The 18,159-nt window shown below is 35.5% G+C and overlaps 1 protein-coding gene across 2 annotated transcripts in view; it reads right to left on the reverse strand.

Moving 5' to 3' along the window:
- Positions 1-18,159, reverse strand: part of COG3 (component of oligomeric golgi complex 3) — an 81,094-nt gene that overhangs the window by 24,527 nt on the left and 38,408 nt on the right. For both annotated transcript variants that reach the window (XM_044249755.1, XM_044249756.1), the window contains exons 10-15: positions 17,931-18,057; positions 17,239-17,330; positions 16,026-16,165; positions 14,610-14,770; positions 5,698-5,803; positions 1,733-1,857 (exon numbers count right to left, since the gene is read on the reverse strand). In XM_044249755.1, the coding sequence (XP_044105690.1) occupies positions 1,733-1,857; positions 5,698-5,803; positions 14,610-14,770; positions 16,026-16,165; positions 17,239-17,330; positions 17,931-18,057 (751 nt within the window). The remainder of the gene's footprint in view (positions 1-1,732; positions 1,858-5,697; positions 5,804-14,609; positions 14,771-16,025; positions 16,166-17,238; positions 17,331-17,930; positions 18,058-18,159) is intronic.

An 18,159-nucleotide genomic window follows, 5' to 3' on the forward strand; every position in this document is an offset into this window, starting at 1 on the left:
CACCTTGTTCAGCCTCTGAGATACAGAACATCTCTGTGGTGGGGGGTAGTGAGGGGACGATGAGGGGGCTGGGAAACATACACATACCCCCTTTGGTCTCTATTCTTAAACAACAGCTTCAGGACAATTACATTGCTGTTGTTATTTTGTCACATTTTATATGCTATTTAAGTTGTAACAATCAAATTTTAAATTAAATTCACTGAATTTCAGGGGCACCTGGCTGGCTCTGTTGGAGGAGCAGGAGGAGCACTCTTGATCTTGGGGTTGTAAGTTCAAGTCCTATGTTGGGTGTAGAGATTACTTAAATAAAATTTTTTAAAAATTTAATCTTATAAAATAAATAAATAAAAATTTTTTTAAAAGCTATAAAAAAAATTTAATCTTATAAACTATTTCAGCAGCAAACTCCTAATAGTAAGTAAGACAACTCTAATCTTTCAAGATTGATAATCATATCATTAAACATTCTTGAATGCTTACAATAGCTCGGACCTAAAATCAATGCTTTATGTTTAAGGTCGTGCTTCAAAAAAAAAAAAAAAAAGGTACTACAATTTCAGCAATAACTAAAATTAGTCCATGGTTTCATAGTGACTTAGGGGCACCTGGATGGCTCAGTCAGTTAAGTATTCGACTCTTGATTTCAGCTCAGGTCATGATTTCAGGGTTGTGAGATGGAAAGAGCCCCATGATGAGCTCTGTGCTCAATGCAGAGTCTGCTTGAGATTCTCTCTCTCCCTCTGCCCTTCTCCCTGCCTCCCCACCCTGCAATTTTGCTCTCAAATAAATAAATCTTTTTAAAAAAAGTGTTGATTAAAATGGAGTACAAAACTAAAATAATGGGGTGCCCACGTGGCTCAGTCAGTTAAATGTCCTAAGGCTTGCCTTAGGTCATGATCTCAGGGTTGTGACATCAAGCCCCATGTAGGGCTTAGCAGGGCGTCTCCTTAAGATTCTCTTCCTCTCCCACTCCCTCTGGCCCTCCCATCAATCCCATAAATGCACCCTCTCTCTAAAATAAATAACCTTTTTTTAAAAAAAAAAAAACTAAAGTTAAAAAAAAAGAAACTAAAGTAAATGCATTTAATAACAAATTTATACTAAATATGTACTATAGCCATGTGACACTGGACATTATTACTTAACCCTTCTGCATGTCTTTTTCCTTACCTATAAACTAAAACAGATGAATTAACCAGTAGTTTTTAAACTTTTATGTGGTCATAGTAAATGCAATGAAAGCTATAATCCTTCTCAAAAAGACACAAATATAAAGATACAAACACAATTTTACTCAAAATTTCAAGGTATCCAAAGACTTCCCAAAGGCCACTAGTGAATTCTAAAGTTCTACAGAACACACACATTAAGAATCCCTACATTAAGGGCATTTGAGTGGCTCAGTCAATTAAGCAATTGCCTTTGGCTTGGGTCATGATCCCAGGGTCCTGAGATCAAGAGTCCCATATTGGGCTCCCTGCTCAGCAGAGAATCAGCATCTCCTTCTCCCTCTGCCCCTCCCCTCCACTCATGCTTTCACTCTCTCTAATAAATAAATAAATAAAATCTTTTTTTAAAAAATCCCTAAATTAGACTGATCTTAAACTTACCTCTGTAAATACCAAACAAAATACTACACCAAGATCTTAAAATAAACTTAAAATTTAAAAATTTCACATGAAAGAGCAAGCAATTTACAGTAAAGATAAATAAGAATTGATACACGTACATCTATACATCTGTACAATTTGGAGAGACACACAAGAGTTCTTCGAACTGTAGGATACCACATTCCATGAAGATCTGCTGGAGAAATTGTGGTCTGTGGTCTAGTATTGAGGGATTCTGTTGAACCTAAAAACCCAAATGGAAAAAAAAGACACATTTCACATACCTGGAGGTTTGTCTTATTTGCACGGTAAACATAAACTTTTGTTCTTTTAGTTATCAGTAGCTAGAGGCATCCATTTTTTTCCAAGTATTTTCACCTTTAATCAATAATGCCACAGGAACCCACAGGAATTGTGACAGCTGATATTCAACACAATTAGTGAGACTACACATAAATACATACATATATCCCACCCTCATGTATATATGCTTAATTCAAAAGCTATTCTAAAACTGTGATCAATAATGTCTACGGAATGGGGGCACCTAGGTGGCTCAGACAGTGGTCCCAGGGTCCTGAGATCAAGCTCTGCATCAGGCTCCCTGCTTAGCAGGGAGTCTGCTCCCGCCTCTCCCTCTGCCTCCCTCTTCGTGGTCTCTCTCTCTCTCTCTCAGATAAATTATATCTGGGGTGCCTGGGTCGCTCAGTTGGTTAAGGATATACCTTCAGCTCAGGTCATGATCTCCAGGTCTTGGGATGGAGCCCCATATCGGGCTTCCTGCTCAGAGGGGGTCTGCTTCTCCTGATCTCTCCCTCCACCCCTCCACACTGCTCGTTCACTCCCTCTCTCTCAAGTAAATAAAATCATAAATAAATAAATAGATAAAATCTTTAAAACAAAACATTCCTTATGGAATGAATAAATAGTATATATGCCTTATACAAAAAGGAGGTAGATCTGTAAGTAGTCGTGTGGAAGCTAGTGGAAGCCAATGGAGGTAAGGAAATGACAAGAAAATAAAGCTATGCTAAACAGGAAAATTAATCAAAGCTGATTTGCTTGACTGCCTGCCTTCCATGCTCTTAGCTGTATTACTTACAGGCCTACTTAGTCTATCCAATTCCCAATTGAAGAGAATTGTCCCCTCCTCTCTCCGAGACAGGGCAGACACTCTGGTGAGGGTGAGGAGGAGGCAAGTGAGGAGCTTGGTTGAGCAAAGACATCTCTGTGAGGGAAGCACAATCATTTCAGCTCAATGGACGAGAGTTCAAATGAGCCACAACAGCAGAGCTAAGATAATACTCTGGAATAAGAGGGGATAATGAAATATGAACTGGGTATTAGAGGACATTAGGAAACTCTATTAAATGTTTTAGTGCAATAGGTTTTAGAGTTATATAGGAGATGTCCTTATATTTTGGAGAGATGATGAAATACTCAAGAGTAAACTGGCAATGATGTCAATAATTTACTTTAAAATGATTAGCAGAAGACTGGGGCGCTTAGCTGGCTCAACCAGAGGAGCATGTGGCTCTTAATCTTGGGGTTGTAAGTTTGAGCCGCACATTGGGTGTAGAGATTACTTAATAAATAAATAAATTTTAAAAAATGATTAGCAAAAGAATATATGTATATATAATGTGATAAAATGTTAAGCCTTGAATCCATATGGTGGGTAGTGGTGTTCACTGTTCATCATATCATTCTTTCTACTTTTCTTTATATTTGAAACTTTTTTTCCATTGGGGCACCTGGGTGGGTCACTGGGCTAAGCCTCTGCCTTTGGCTCAGGTCATGATCTCAGGGTCCTGGGATCTAGCCCCACATCAGGCTCTCTGCTCAGTGGGAGTCTGCTTCCCCCCACCTCTCTGCCTGCCTCTCTGCCTACTTGTGATCTCTCTCTTTAAGGAATAAATAAAATCTTAAAAAAAAAAAAAAAGTAATAGCCAATACTTAAAACAGTAAAAGTATAGCCAAGCCAAGCAAAATTCTTTGAAGGAAAAAAAAAAAAAAAAAAAAAAGCCAGAACAGCCTCTGCTTAGAAGAAGGCCTAGAGTTTATGGTACAGATTTATGGGGAAAAAGAAAGAAGAGAACACTGTGGGTTAGTGCTTTCACTTTATAATTCTGTAAGCTTATTTTTTTGCTTTTCAAAAGCATGTGATATTTGTGTAATTTTAAAAGCTCTTCTATAATGCCTCACTATAAAATGTCTACTTTACATGAAGTTGACTCTCCTCTACCTCCATTGTTCTTTCATGTCAGCATCTGCTAAGGTTCTCTCCCCACATTTCTGCTATTGTCACTGTACTCTCTGTCCTGGGGTGACCCTACACAAGCCGAAAGCGTCTCTACAGTCTTTATCTCTAAATCAGTCCTCTTTATAGCTCTAGAAAAGTACTGTCCAACAGAAATACAACGTGAGCCATAAGTGTAACACATTAAAATGCCCCATTAAAAAAGGTAAGAAGAAACAAGTGGAATGAATTTTAATGTACTTAACCCAATATATCTAAAATACCACCATTTTAACATGTAATCAAGACAAATTACTAATAAGGTTTTTTCATTCTTTATTTCATATTAAGTCTTTGAAATTTGATTTGTATTTTATATGCTAACAGCATATCAGATAGTCACATTTCACATGTTCAATGGCAGGTGGCTACCATATTGAACAGCATAGCTCTAGATCGATATACATAGATCTTCTCAGTTGTTCCATGTGGACGCTGTTAAGTCTTTCTCAGCCCCCACATCTAGTGTGTCATCAAATTCTATTGATTCAAGCTTTTCACCAGATGCCTCATCTATTCACTTTTCTCCATACCCTGTCAGTGCCCTGGCTCAAACTTTTATCTTTCAAATGGAAAACAAAACAATCTCCTAACTAGGCTCTACAGTTCTGCCAACAATACCTTATTTATTTTAAGGCCAAGCAAGGGTGAAAGAATAGACTTTACTGGGCAAAGGGAAAATGTATAAGACCAACGTCATTAAGATAGAAAAGTACTTTAGTCTCTCCACTAACTCTTGAAGAGATTTATTAGGACCAAGGTGTATACTAGAAACAAAAGGTATATGAAGACATGGCACGGGTTCTATTTCAAAGGAGGAAATCTTAACCCCCTATGGCTCTATCTTCCTATGAAGCAAATGTGATAAAATTGGCTTTGCCAGACAAGGAATACCCAGTTTGCTTGGCAGTCTGGGTTTGAGGTATCAGCTGTTCATAGAGTAACACACAATACCTGGAGATGCCCTAAGCATGGGGATTTAGGGACAACTGGGGCTATTAAAGCCTCCCATTCTCACTACCCCAACTCCCAGCCAATCCCAGCTCCCCAAAAACCTGAGCTTCAGTGTATCCCTTATAGCTAGGAGGAGAGGGGAGGGGATCCCTGTTTCTCATCTAGCTTTTTGTCTACATAACTCATAAATATCCAGGATGCTTCTTGGACAATTTCACTCCTTGCATAACATGTACCCTAGTCCAAGCCAGCCCACATGTTTTTATCGGTATCTTACCCTAGTCACAGGCACTCCATATATTTACAAAACGCAAATCTGGTAGTACAATTATTCCAATACACTGTATTAGCAAGAAGTTCAAAGTCTCTGAAACTATCACCTATCTGGCCGGCTTTATCTGTTCCTCCCTCCAAATAACCTATGCCCAAACATACCAAACCACTTGACTTCCCCAAAGCAACCACAGTCTTCTATTCCTGCCTGCCCACCTCCATACTATTCTATCTTAAACAACTTTACTTCACCTGACTCACTCATTCCTACCTTTATAAAGAGTATAGCTTCAGACACCACATCTCTCACTGAACCCACCTTCCTGCACTCAAAGCTCACCTCCCTTCATAATTCTGATGCCCTTCTACCATGGTCCAAGAGTACACTGTCCATACCTTTAGGACATGGCCACACAGTTACAGCTGTGGCTTATCAATCTACCCCCACCCAAGTTTGGGCTCTTCAAATGCACAAGGTTGTTTCTCATGCTCAGAACATGACAAGTCCTCAATAGAAGTTTAAATGAATGAATAAAGTTGGAGTTAATCATAACATACCGGATTTTCTTAGATTATTAGACTCCGTTTCCTCTAACCGAACATCTGAAAATGAAGCTTCTGAAGGTACCTTCTTCTGTTCATCTTTTAAACTCTGTGCAATTTGCTATTATAAAGAAATCAGAAGAAAGATTAAAGTGTAGTTTTCAGCTGTGTTTGTAATATGAATCTTTCCATGAAGTTAAAAAAAAAAAAACTAGTTAATAAATAAATGGACCAAAACAACCCATGGAAATGAAAAAGTTAAATTAGTATGGAGCATCCCTACTCCCATAAACACATCCACAGTCTTTTGTGAACCACTAATTTCAGAACCATTACCAGGTATCTGCTGAAGGTTCATATAATACACAAGTCTCCTCTAGGAAGCTAATTTTCAACTTCTGTTTAGAAACAAAATTTAAGATTGGACAGAATACATTCGGAATATCAGAAATGTTTTTATCAAGTAACCGGCCAATCTAAACAACTGCTTTTCTCTTTATGTGAGAAGAGCTACAGTAAGCTATTTTTGAGAGCCTTCTTCACTGCCTAAAGAATAACATCAATTATACACAGGTCACTAACTACTAAGTTACTGATGAAGATCTCACTAATTTACATTTATAGTTTTATAAAGGTAGAAATAAAAATGAAGGACTAACAAACATGCCAAAAGGAATGGCCCAGAGAAGTGTTTGGGAGACAGTCTCCGTATCACTTGGGCCAGTTCTAACTCTGCATGCAGAAACCAGAAAATATAAACAACCCCTAAATGGCACAAAGATGTCACAGCAGGATCACCTTGATGCCCCTGTGCCCCTCACCAAAAGCAAAGCAAAGCAAGCATATTTCCTGAAAGTGGTATTCTTAAACCAAAAGGTCCACACAAGAAGGCATCAGGACACTGGCTATGTGATGACTAAATAAAACATACTAAATATATCACTAAATTATACTAAATTATAAAGTAATCTTAATCACCTAACATCTTATCAGAACTATTAAAATGGGCATTCTACCTAATATAAAACCGATTATTCATAAAGAAAACAAAGAAATAAAAGGAAAAAAGAAGAACACAATTCCCTAGACTGGACTGAGAAATAGATCTTGTCTTCATCATACCCACTTTGTGGCCTTCAAACCCAAGGTAACTACTGCAAATGGATTATCTGTTTCCTGGAATTATTAGCAACATTCCTACTATAAGCCTACAGAATAATGAAAGCAAGGCAATAAACAAACAGCCCCCAAACTATATGCCCTACCTACCACATACCTGATTCCTGCAAGGTTGATTTTATGTATTAGTTTTTTAAGTACTATACAAATAATTAATATAATTATCCAAAATATAAATTTAAATAGAAGTCAGGAGAAGGGATGAAAGTTGAGAAAAACATTCTTAGATAAGGGCAGTAAATTACACAGCCTGGTGTATTTCAAGCCTGCTAGCTTTAAAAGAAACACCCCTATTACATGTTTATCAGTCCAGGCACTAAAATAAGTTAGGGTAAGTTAAAATGCTGGTGAGGAGGTGTAGCAACACGAATAGGTTATACATACATATTTTTTTGCTATCAGCTGAGAGGACCAAAATCAGGAACACTCTACAGCTATGAGCACACCTAGCACCTAGACCTTGTTTTCTAATACATTCTCCAATAAAAGAAGCCAGGACTCCTTGGAGAAATGGCTGATTCTAGGGCTAAGATAGGAAATAGACAAAATGAGCCTAAAATGTCTTACAGACCCAAGAGATAAGGAAGTGCTCATAAAACAGTGGATAATAGCCATAAATATGAAATAAATATCCATGAGTTCATACTGATATCAATAAGTGAATAAATACATATATACATACTTACATATATAGAAGGAAAAAGATCTGCCTTGCAGAAAAATTCCAAATAATGTATGTAAATACTTTGTCTCAAGAAAGTAGCATAGCTTGAGGAAAAAAAGCAACTTTTCAATGAAGAAACCTAACAATGCCACCTCAACTAAGTGATCTATGTCAGTGTAAATCATATTGATGTGTCTACCCTGGGTATGTGATAAATATGGTACTTTTGGGTTTCCTTCCCCAAAACACATAATACCAGTCTAACCATGTGAAAAGCATCAGACAAATTCCAATAGGGAGGCACCCTATAAAATACTTAACAAATTCTCCTCAAAAATGTTAAATTAAAATCAGCAAAAACAAGGAAAGTCTGAGAAACTCTCAGAGCCAAGAAGAGCCTAAGAGGATATGGAAGAAAGAAAAAAAAAATGCAAGGTAGTAACTACAAATGGATAATGGGATTCTGGAATAGAAAAAGACATTATATAAAAACTAAGGAAATGTGAATAAACTATGGCCTCTTGTTAATACCAATGTATCATTACAGACTCATTCACCACCACAATTGCACCACAATAATATAAGATGTTAAATAACAGAGAAAACTGGATGTGACGTACATAGGAACTCTCTGTAAGACCTTCTCAATTTTTCTGTAAATCTAAAACTGTTCCAAAAAATAAAATGTATTTAAAAAAAAACAAAAACAAAAACAGAAAAAAGAAAAGCTGGGGTGCCTAGGTGGCTCAGCGGGTTAAAGCCTCTGCCTTGGGCTCAGGTCACGATCCCAGGGTCCTGGGATCGAGCCCCACATCGGGCTCTCTGCTCGGCGGGGAGCCTGCTTCCTCCTCTCTCTCTGCTTGCCTTTCTGTCTACTTGCTATCTCTGTCTGTCAAATAAATAAATTTAAAAAAAGAAAAGAAAATCAGGATGTGTGACATCCAGGAGAAGCAGTCTGATAATATCTGAGCCACATTTACAACTTAACAAAAGCAATTCCCACTTGGTATCAAAAGGTATGTTGATGAATATAGGATACACTTATGAAGAAATGGACTTTAAACCTATTTTTCATAGACAAATTTAAGTCAGCATTCCAGCTGAAAGCCTAATTTGCAAACCTTGCAAAAATTAGACTACATTTTTGAAAAAACATTAGAAACATGTAATGACTTAGCAAAATTATTTCAGGGGATATTTTCAAATTACTAGAATCAAAATTTCACTAGATCATCCCAATAGTTGTGAACAAAGCATCTAACAAAAAGCAAAATTGTTTAATGATAAAAGCACTCAACAAACCAGGAATAGATGGGAACCTCTTCAACCTGATAAAGGGCATTGTATGAATAACTCACAGTTAACATCATACTAAATAGGAAAGGCTAGAAGCTTTCCCCTTAATATCAGAATAAAACAGGATATATGGTCTCATCATTTCTATACAACATTGTATTGGAGGTTCTAGCTAAGTAATTAGGCAAGAGAGATACATGAAAGGCATAAAGATTGGAAATCAAGAAGTAAAACTATCTCTATTTGCAGACAACATGATCTTACATACATACATATATAGTTACACATATAGAAAATCCTAAAAAATCCACAAAAATCTATTAGAATAAGCTAGTCCAACAAGGTAACAGGATACAAGATCAATATATAAAAATCAAAAATATTTCTATACACTTTCAATGAACAATCAAAAAACAGAATTAAGAAAATAGTTCCATTTAAATAAGCTTCAAAAAGAATAAAATACTTAGGAAGATCTTTAAAAAGTATATAATTTATCCTCTGAAAACTACAATGTATCACTGAAAGAAACTGAAAAAGATCTAAATAATTTCAAAATATCTCGTGTTCTTGAACTTGAAGAGTTAACATTTGTTAAGATGGCAATGCTCCCCAAACTGATCAACAGATATAACATAATCCCTAACAAATCCCAGCTGACTTCTTTGTAGAAAGTGACAAGCTGATTCTAAAATTCATATGGACTTGCAAGGGACCAAGAATAGACAAAAAAATCTTTAAAAAGAAGAATTAGAATTCATATTTCCTGATTTTAAAATTTATTACAAAACAATCAAATCAGTCTGATACTGACATAAAAAGAGACATAAAAAAAAAGAGAGAGAGAGAGACATAAAGTTCAATGTAATAAAACTGAGAGATCAGAAACAAACCCGGGACGCCTGGCTGGCTCAGTCAGTTGAGCATGTGACTCTTGATTTCAGCTCAGGTCATGATCTCAGGGTCCTGGGACCAAACCCTGAGTCAGGGTCTGTGCTCAGCAGGGAGTCTGCTTAAGGATGTTCTCTCTCCCTCGGCTCCTCCCCCCACTCGTGTTCTCTCTCTTTCAAATAAATCAACAGGAAGGAAGGAAGGAAGGGAGCAAGAGAGGGAGGAAACCCAAAAATTTATTAGCAACTGACTTCAACAGTGGTGCCAAGACCATCCAGCGGGAAAGAATAGCCTTTCAATAAATGATGCAGGGACAACTGGACAGAATGCTGGGATAACAAATGATGCAAGGACATTATGCACATTAAAACCACAATGAGGGGTGCCTGGGTGGCTCAGTGGGTTAAGCCACTGCCTTCGGCTCAAGTCATGATCTCAGGGTCCTGGGATCAAGTTCCGCATCGGGCTCTCTGCTCAGCAGGGAGCCTGCTTCCCTCTCTCTCTCTGCCTGCCTCTCTGTCTACTTGTGATCTCTCTCTGTCAAATAAATAAATAAAATCTTTAAAAAAATAATAATAAAACCACAATGAGACACCACTCCATACCCACTTGATGCCTGAAGTCAAAAAGTCAAATATTAACAAGAGTTGGCAAGTAGGTGGAGAAATCAGAACCCTCATATCCTGCTGGTGAGAATGTAAATGGGTACAGCCACTTTGGGAAACAGTCTGGCCATTCCTCAAATGATTAAACACAGACTTATTATACAGTGCAAAAATTCCACTCCTAGGCATATATACAAGAGAAATGAAAACACATGCATACATGAATGTTTGTAGCAGTATATTTATAACACCCAATAGGTGGAAGCAACCCAAGTATCCATCAGCAGAAGAATGAATAAACAAGATGTGACGTATCCATACAACGGCATACTACCCAGCATAAAAAGGAATGAAGTCTAACACATGCTGTAACTTGGATGAACTGTGAAAAGATTCTAAGTGAAAGACATCACAAAAAACCGTATGTTATATAATCCTATTCATATGAAATGTTTAAAACCAGGCAATTTATAGATACATATATATTTTATAGACATATATATACACACATATATGTTATATAGACATATATATACAGACACATTTACAAAGTTCACAGAACTCTCTATAAGTTCTCTGACCCCTCAGACTGGGGTCAGAGAGTGACAGCTAAAGGTACAGCGCTGCTTTCTGAGATGGTGAGTGGTTTATAACCGACTGTGGTGATGATTGAACCTATCCATGAATACATTAAAAACCATAAATTATAAACTCTAAATGGGTGAATTGTGGGGTCTGTAAACTATAACTCAATAAAACTGTGTAAGAAAAAAGAAAGAAGTCCACAAAGATTACAGGGACAAAATGACAAAGAAGCCATCTAAAGGACAAAGAAACCATCTTCCACTAGTCAAATCTGGGACAATTCTGAGCTTCAAAAAGAGCAATGCCAATAGATTATAATGACTTTTAAAAAAATTCCACTAGTCTACTAAGGTCAGGGATAGGCAAAAGGGAGGAAGAAGGAGAAATTAATTCTTTTCAGCAGAATGCCAACTAATGAATGCAGAAGAAAAGGCAGATATGAAAATGGCAGGTATGAAATTTGCTACTCCCAACATAATAACTGGTTCAGGCCCAGATCATTAATGGTTGTAATAATCACTGGGTAAAAAGATGCTGAGGAACTCACATAATCCCAAAGTATCATTTCATCAGTACTCACTAATTACAAAGAAGGGAATATGCTTTTATAATGAAGAAAATTAGCAATTACTACCTTAACCAATTGTGGAACATCCTGACATTACGTGCCTTTGATGTGATGAAGTAAGTACACATCAGCTGTGTAGTATTCTTGCCAAAAAAAAAAAAAAAAAAAGAAAGAACAGAAAAGAAAAAAGAAAGAAAAAAATTTAATGTGAATCTAAATGTGAGAAAAACAATTAGACAAATCCAGAATGTGGCATATTCTACAATAAAACTGGCTTGGTCTCTTCAAAAAAGCCAGGTGATAAAAACAAAAAACAAACAAAAAAAAACAAGTGGGGAGAAAGAGTAACCTTGACTGGATCCCACTTTTTAACTTTCTGATCCTGTTTTATAGATAGCTGAAGGACAACTGGAAAATTTTGAATATGTACTACATATAAATAATATGTTGAATTAATATTAATTTTTATATATGTAAAAAATGGCATGTGATTATGTGAAGAATGTTTTATTCTTAAGAGAGTAAGAACTAAAGTATTCAGAAGTGAAGTATCACAGTATCTACAATTTACTTTCAAAAGGTTCAGCAATAAAACATACACATAAAGAAAGTGGGACAAAACACTAACAACTAGTAAATCTGAAAAAATTCCAGACTTAATTGAATATTCAGTGATATTAAGTAACTATAATAATGTTTTTAAATGTGATAATCATATCATGGTTGTGTTAAAATGAAAAGTACCCTCACCAAAATAAGGAAGTAGAACTACCATCAAACTACAAAGCTTGATGATAAGGAATTCATATACAAAAGGTATAAAGAACTCATATAACTCAATAGCATAAAAACCAAATAATCCAATTTAAAATGGACGAAGGACCTAAATCAACATTTTTTCCAAAGAGGATATACAAATGGCCAACAGGTAATGAAAATGCTCAACATCAATAATCATCGGGGAAATGCACATAATGAGATACCATCTCACGCCTATTAGAATGGCTGCTGTCAAAAAGATAAGAGGTAACAAGTGTTGGGACGTCTGGGTGGCTCAGTCAGTTAAGCGTCTGCCTTTAGCTCAGGTTATGATCCCAAGGTCCTAGGATCGAGTCCCACATCAGGCTCCCTGCTCAGCAGGAAGCCTGCTTCTCCCTCTACCCCTCCTCCACTCATGCATGCAAGTACTCTCTCTCCCTCTCTCTGACAAATAAAAATTTTTTTTAAAAAAAGGTAACAAGTGTTGGCAAGGACGGGGAGAAAAGAGAACCCTGGTGCTCTATTGGCAGAACTGTAAATTGATGCAGCTACTCTGGAAAACAGTATGGAGGATCTTCAAAAAATTAAAAATAGAACTACCATATGATCCAGCAACTCCACATCTGGGAATATATCCAAAGGAAATGAAAACACTAACTCAAAGGATATCTGCACCTTTACGTTCACTGCAGCATTACTCACGATAGCTAAGACATGAAAACAACCTATGTGTCCACCAATGAATGAATGGATAAAGAAGTTATGGTGTATGCAGACAGTGGAATATTATTTGGCCATAAAAAAGGAAATCCTACCATGTCCAAAAACATGGTGAGACCCTAAAGATGTTATGCTAAATAACATAAGTCAGAGAAAGACAAATACTGTATGAGTTCACTTATATGTGAATCTAAAAACAAACAAACAAACTTCCAGTTACAAAATAAACACTAGGAATGTAATATACACAATGACTATAGTTAACAATAAACACCGTATACAGATAGGAAAGTTGTTCAGAGGTAGATCCTAAGAGCTTGTCACAAAAAGAAATTTCCTTTCTTTGGATTGTTATCTATATAAGATGATGGGTGTTAACTAAGCTATTGTGGTAATCATTTTATAATGTATGTAAATCAAATCATCATGCTCTATGCCTTAAACTTACTGACACATGTCAATTATTTCTCAATAAAACTAGAAAAAGACTTCACTACAAAAACTAAAATGTGCCTTACCTTTTGATACTAAAGAAAATACTAAAGTATTTACTGATGAAATGTTTCGAATTTGCTCCAAAATAATTAATGGTGTGGAAGGGAGTAATGGAGCTCTAAGTGAAGTAAGACTGGCCACAAGGAAGCTGGTGTAATAATATGCAAGAGTCATTATATAGTTCCCTCTACCTTTCGCTTATATTTGAAACTTCCATTAAAAAAGTTCTAGGTTCTAGGGTGCCTGGGTAACTAGGTGGTTAAGTGTCTGACTCTTGATGTGAGCCCATCTTGATCTTGATTCAAGCCCCATGTTGAGCTTCACACTGGGCATGGAGCCCACTTAAAAAGAAAAAAAGGTTCTAGGTTCTAATTCTGGTTTAGTACTAATACCCTCAGCATTATTTAAACTCTGTCCAGCACTAAAAGAAAATAAAGATTCGTATATAACTGAATCAGTGAGCTAAATGATCAGTGAGGTAACTCTAGCTCTTCAAACTGGACATCAGTACTGCAGAATTTTGAGGACATGGCCCACACGGTTTTTATGAGACAGGATGACACATGGTTCTGTGACACTCAACTATGGTGGCTCCTATGTTATCAAGACCCTCTTCTGTGCCATTTATTTTAAAAAAGGGAAATCACAGGGAGCACAAATTCAATTTAAAAACTGAGAACACAGGACACCTGGGTGGTTCAGTCAGTTAAGTGTCCGTCTCTAGATTTCGGCTCAGGTTGTGACCTCAGAGTCGTGGGATTAAGCCTGATGTCATGCTCCATGATCAGGTGGGAGTCTGCTTGAGATTCTCCCTTTCCCTCTCCCTCTGCCCTTTTGCCCCATGCTCATGCATGAGCACACTCTCTCTCTCTCTAAAGTAAATAAATAAATCTTAAAACAAAAACAAACAAACAAACAAAAACCTGAGAACACCTATTTCCTACAAAAGGGGAGGGAAATGAATTACAAAATACAACTTGAAGGAAAAAGAACCTAACAGATTATGTTGTTTAATTTTTTTAAATTTTATTTCCTGTGACTTTATGGCAAGTTTATCTTGATTTTACATCTTGAATGAGAATTAAAAAGAAAAATCCTATTTTTACTAGTACGAAACATCCAAAAGGTGTATGGGAGAGATCAAGATCAAATAAGAGAACCCTACCTCCATCATCACCAACTTATCAGGATATGCCAGATCTCCAGGAGCAGGTTTGTACCCCGTGATGTCTGTCTGAATGTAGATGTGGGTTCTGTAGACAAGGCGCTCTTGTACATCTTCTAACATCTGCTTTACTCCAGCTGCAAATGCTCCCAGTTGTTCAGCTGATAAAAAAGTATAATCATCCATTCCTTTATATTTAGAAAAATATTTTCTTTAAACAAGCAAAAATATTACTCAAGTGTCCAGCAGTAGTAGGAAGCATTTTTGCCTCTGGGACTGTGGCTGCATTCTATTTCAGTATGACTCAATGACCTCAGAAAAACTTAATTAAATGTCTTTCAATTTCCTCAAATTTAAAATTGGGAAAGAAATTTGCCCTTATACCCTTTTTCTGACACTCTGTGATATTATTTTTATTATTAACATGAATAATAAAGTCTGAATTTTAAAGTGTTTCATGCTTGTTAAAAGTTATCTCATTCAGCTTCAGACCAATCCTAAGAGACAGTTGGGCAGCTTATTCGTTGGGTTATCATCCCAATTTTACAAATAAATGGAGTCCCACAAATATTAAATGACTTATTAAGGTTTCCACAAAGAAATATGAGTAAAAAATTAAAACAAAGTATAAGTTCATATAGAATGTCTGCATTCCTAAGATGCCATCAGTGTTAAGACAAACCATTAATTCTGTAACAACTTTCCAAGAGCTGGGGAGTTGGAGATACGATATAAAAACATAAATATTCAAATTAATTTAATTCAGAGGCATTAATATGTAAGAAAATGCACATCTTAGAATAACTAAATGCAGCAGAATAAGAAACTCTGGAAACATAACAAACCTAGTGTCTCCTAAAGAAAGTCAAAGTGAGAACAATAATTTCTGCCACTAAAATAATTACTTGAAGGGTTTTTTTAAAGTTACTTAAGTCATGTTTTCTATGACAACAGAATCAAATATTAAAGAATGTATCAGATGGTTAGAGTTTTCCAAAAAATTCATTTTATTTGTAATTTCAAAAAAGATAAGTCATTATTATATACATACACTAAAATAATTCTTGTTTTTAAATTAAAAGTATGCAATATAGTCAATGGCTTCAGGTATTTTGGTAAGAATGTATTAAAAATGTCTAGCTCAAAACTGACAGTTCTCTCTGACAGATGCCAGAAAGAAAAGTGAACGATAATTTTACTACCAATTTTGCCCAGATCTTAAAATTCTTTTCCCATTTAATTTGAACCTAGTCAAAAAATAAGGTGTATCTTTATTTTAAAAGGCATCAAACCAGGCTATAAAAATAATAAATTTATATAGGTGAATGGGGTAAAGAATAGAGGGTTTTGAAATTCATTGAGCCACAGATATAATTTTTAAAACTTTTGAAATTATCATTTCTAATTATTATTTACCATTGTTCTGTACATGATCTTCAAGCACCTCATTTTTAAGAATCCCACAAAGTTCTGACAGAGTTTCTAAGTGAATAACATGAATGATCAATGGCCTGAAGACATCATACAATGACACACACAGTTTCTCCAAAAGTTCACTAAAATGAAAGAATAAAACATGGTTATAAGTAGTAATCTTCATGATTTTTCTAATGGTTTAAAAGGCATCATTGATTTCTTCTAGCCAATAAAAATAAAAATCTACTGGAAAATCATGCATGGGAACACTATTTAATGAGAAATCAAAGGGTGAAAATAATACTGTAGATCTTTCTTTGCTTTAAAAGCGCAAAATCCATAAGCATTCAGCAGTCACTCCAAAGCAGCTGCCGTGGCCAAATATCAATTTATGTCAATTTATTACAACTTTACTTATTTCAGCCATACTTTATATAGGTCCTTTAAAACATGATAACAAATATTATGGTTGATATAATTATTCTTTTATATTCTACATCATTTGTGAATCAAATGTAACATTGTCCCTAGGAAAGATGAACTGAAAATTCTTTAATACTTGGACTTAGATAAAACTCAGAGTACTTGAACATACAAGTGTTTTTGACAATTTTAAACATCTGAAAAGAAAGACTTAAGTTGTCTATATTCTTCATACTGTCCATAGTACTCTTCTATACATAGCATTTCACCAAAAGTGATCAATCTAATCAAAACTATAAGATACATTGACTCTTCTTCATTATAAAAGTTATAATCTTGGAATCTTTCTAAGAGTCAAAATCACCAACATGAAGAAATCAAAAGTGACTAACACAGGCGCTGAAAAGACATTTTGAGAAAAATAAGGAAAAGGTATTAAATAGTGTCTGTATTTTTAAGTGTCTTTCACTAATTAGAACAATTTTTTAACTATAAGGAATTAGAATACTAGGTGGAGATAAAGGGATATACATTGCCAAGACTTAGTTTCCAATATAGGCTTCTTACTGTCATACCACATTGTCTCCATAGATATATTATAAAAGCATGTTGGCCTTTATATTGCACATTTATTTTAAAATAAACACTTTCCATCCAATAATATTCTGTTCACACACTCATAAAAGTTAAAACACTTTGCAGTTAATTTTAAAATACTCCTATAATATAATAAGCCACAATGATCATTAGCATATTAAAACTTAAAAACAAGAGTTTGTGTACCACCTACTCTAATTTTGATGTTGGCTTTGTGAAAAATTCATTGTAAAGTTGGTGCTCATCCTGGCATACATGGACCATAAAGGCACAGCCACTACGAATCTGTAGGAGATAAACACACATTACGTACAGTTAAAGACACACAATGATTCCAGCATTTATTAATAAAACAAATACTCTATTTGCACTAAGATTATGCACATATATTCATAAAACAACCCACTGAAAAACAGAAATTGCTTGGTTTACAATGGTTTATGGCAAAATGTGAATATGGCTCATTTTTATTTTCTTCTTTTATTTTCTAAACTTTTGACAGTGAAAATACTCTTCTAGTTTAAGAGGGGTATTTAATAAAACAATCTTTATGTATTGTTCTATAGTATGTATTAAAATTGCTAAACAAAAAAAGCACTTCTTCAGCAAAAGCTAAATTAAATCATCAGTATAAATCCACAAACTCTGAAACTTCATCTTTCAAGGAGTAATACTTGTTCGTGAATCTTCATTCTTCAAAAACAAGATAAAAATGAGATTATTTTGATAAGCTGAATGTTAATTACTTGATTCCTCATAACTGAAAGAAAAATTCTCTAAAAGCTTGTTGATATGGGATCCAAACTTATTTACCCAAATACAGCTTCAAAGACCAAAATATTTTAGAAGAAGGTTTAACATCAATCAAAACTAGCTGGAGCTTACCAAGGCACAATGATCTCTATTATTCTGGCTTGTTAACTCTGTTACAGTACAAGTGATGCTAGGGCCCAAAAGGAGCTCCCGCTGGTCAAGGTAACACTGATGGATGTCATTTAGCAGTTGTTGGTATCTGATGAAAAGCGAATGAGATTAGAGTATAAATTTCTCATTTCAGATATGGAAATTAAATCTGATCTTAAATTCCAGAAAGGATTTCAAAACCTCTAAAGTG

This window comes from Neovison vison, chromosome 5 (assembly GCF_020171115.1).
Source record: "Neovison vison isolate M4711 chromosome 5, ASM_NN_V1, whole genome shotgun sequence".
NCBI classification, from domain to species: Eukaryota; Metazoa; Chordata; class Mammalia; order Carnivora; family Mustelidae; genus Neogale; species Neogale vison.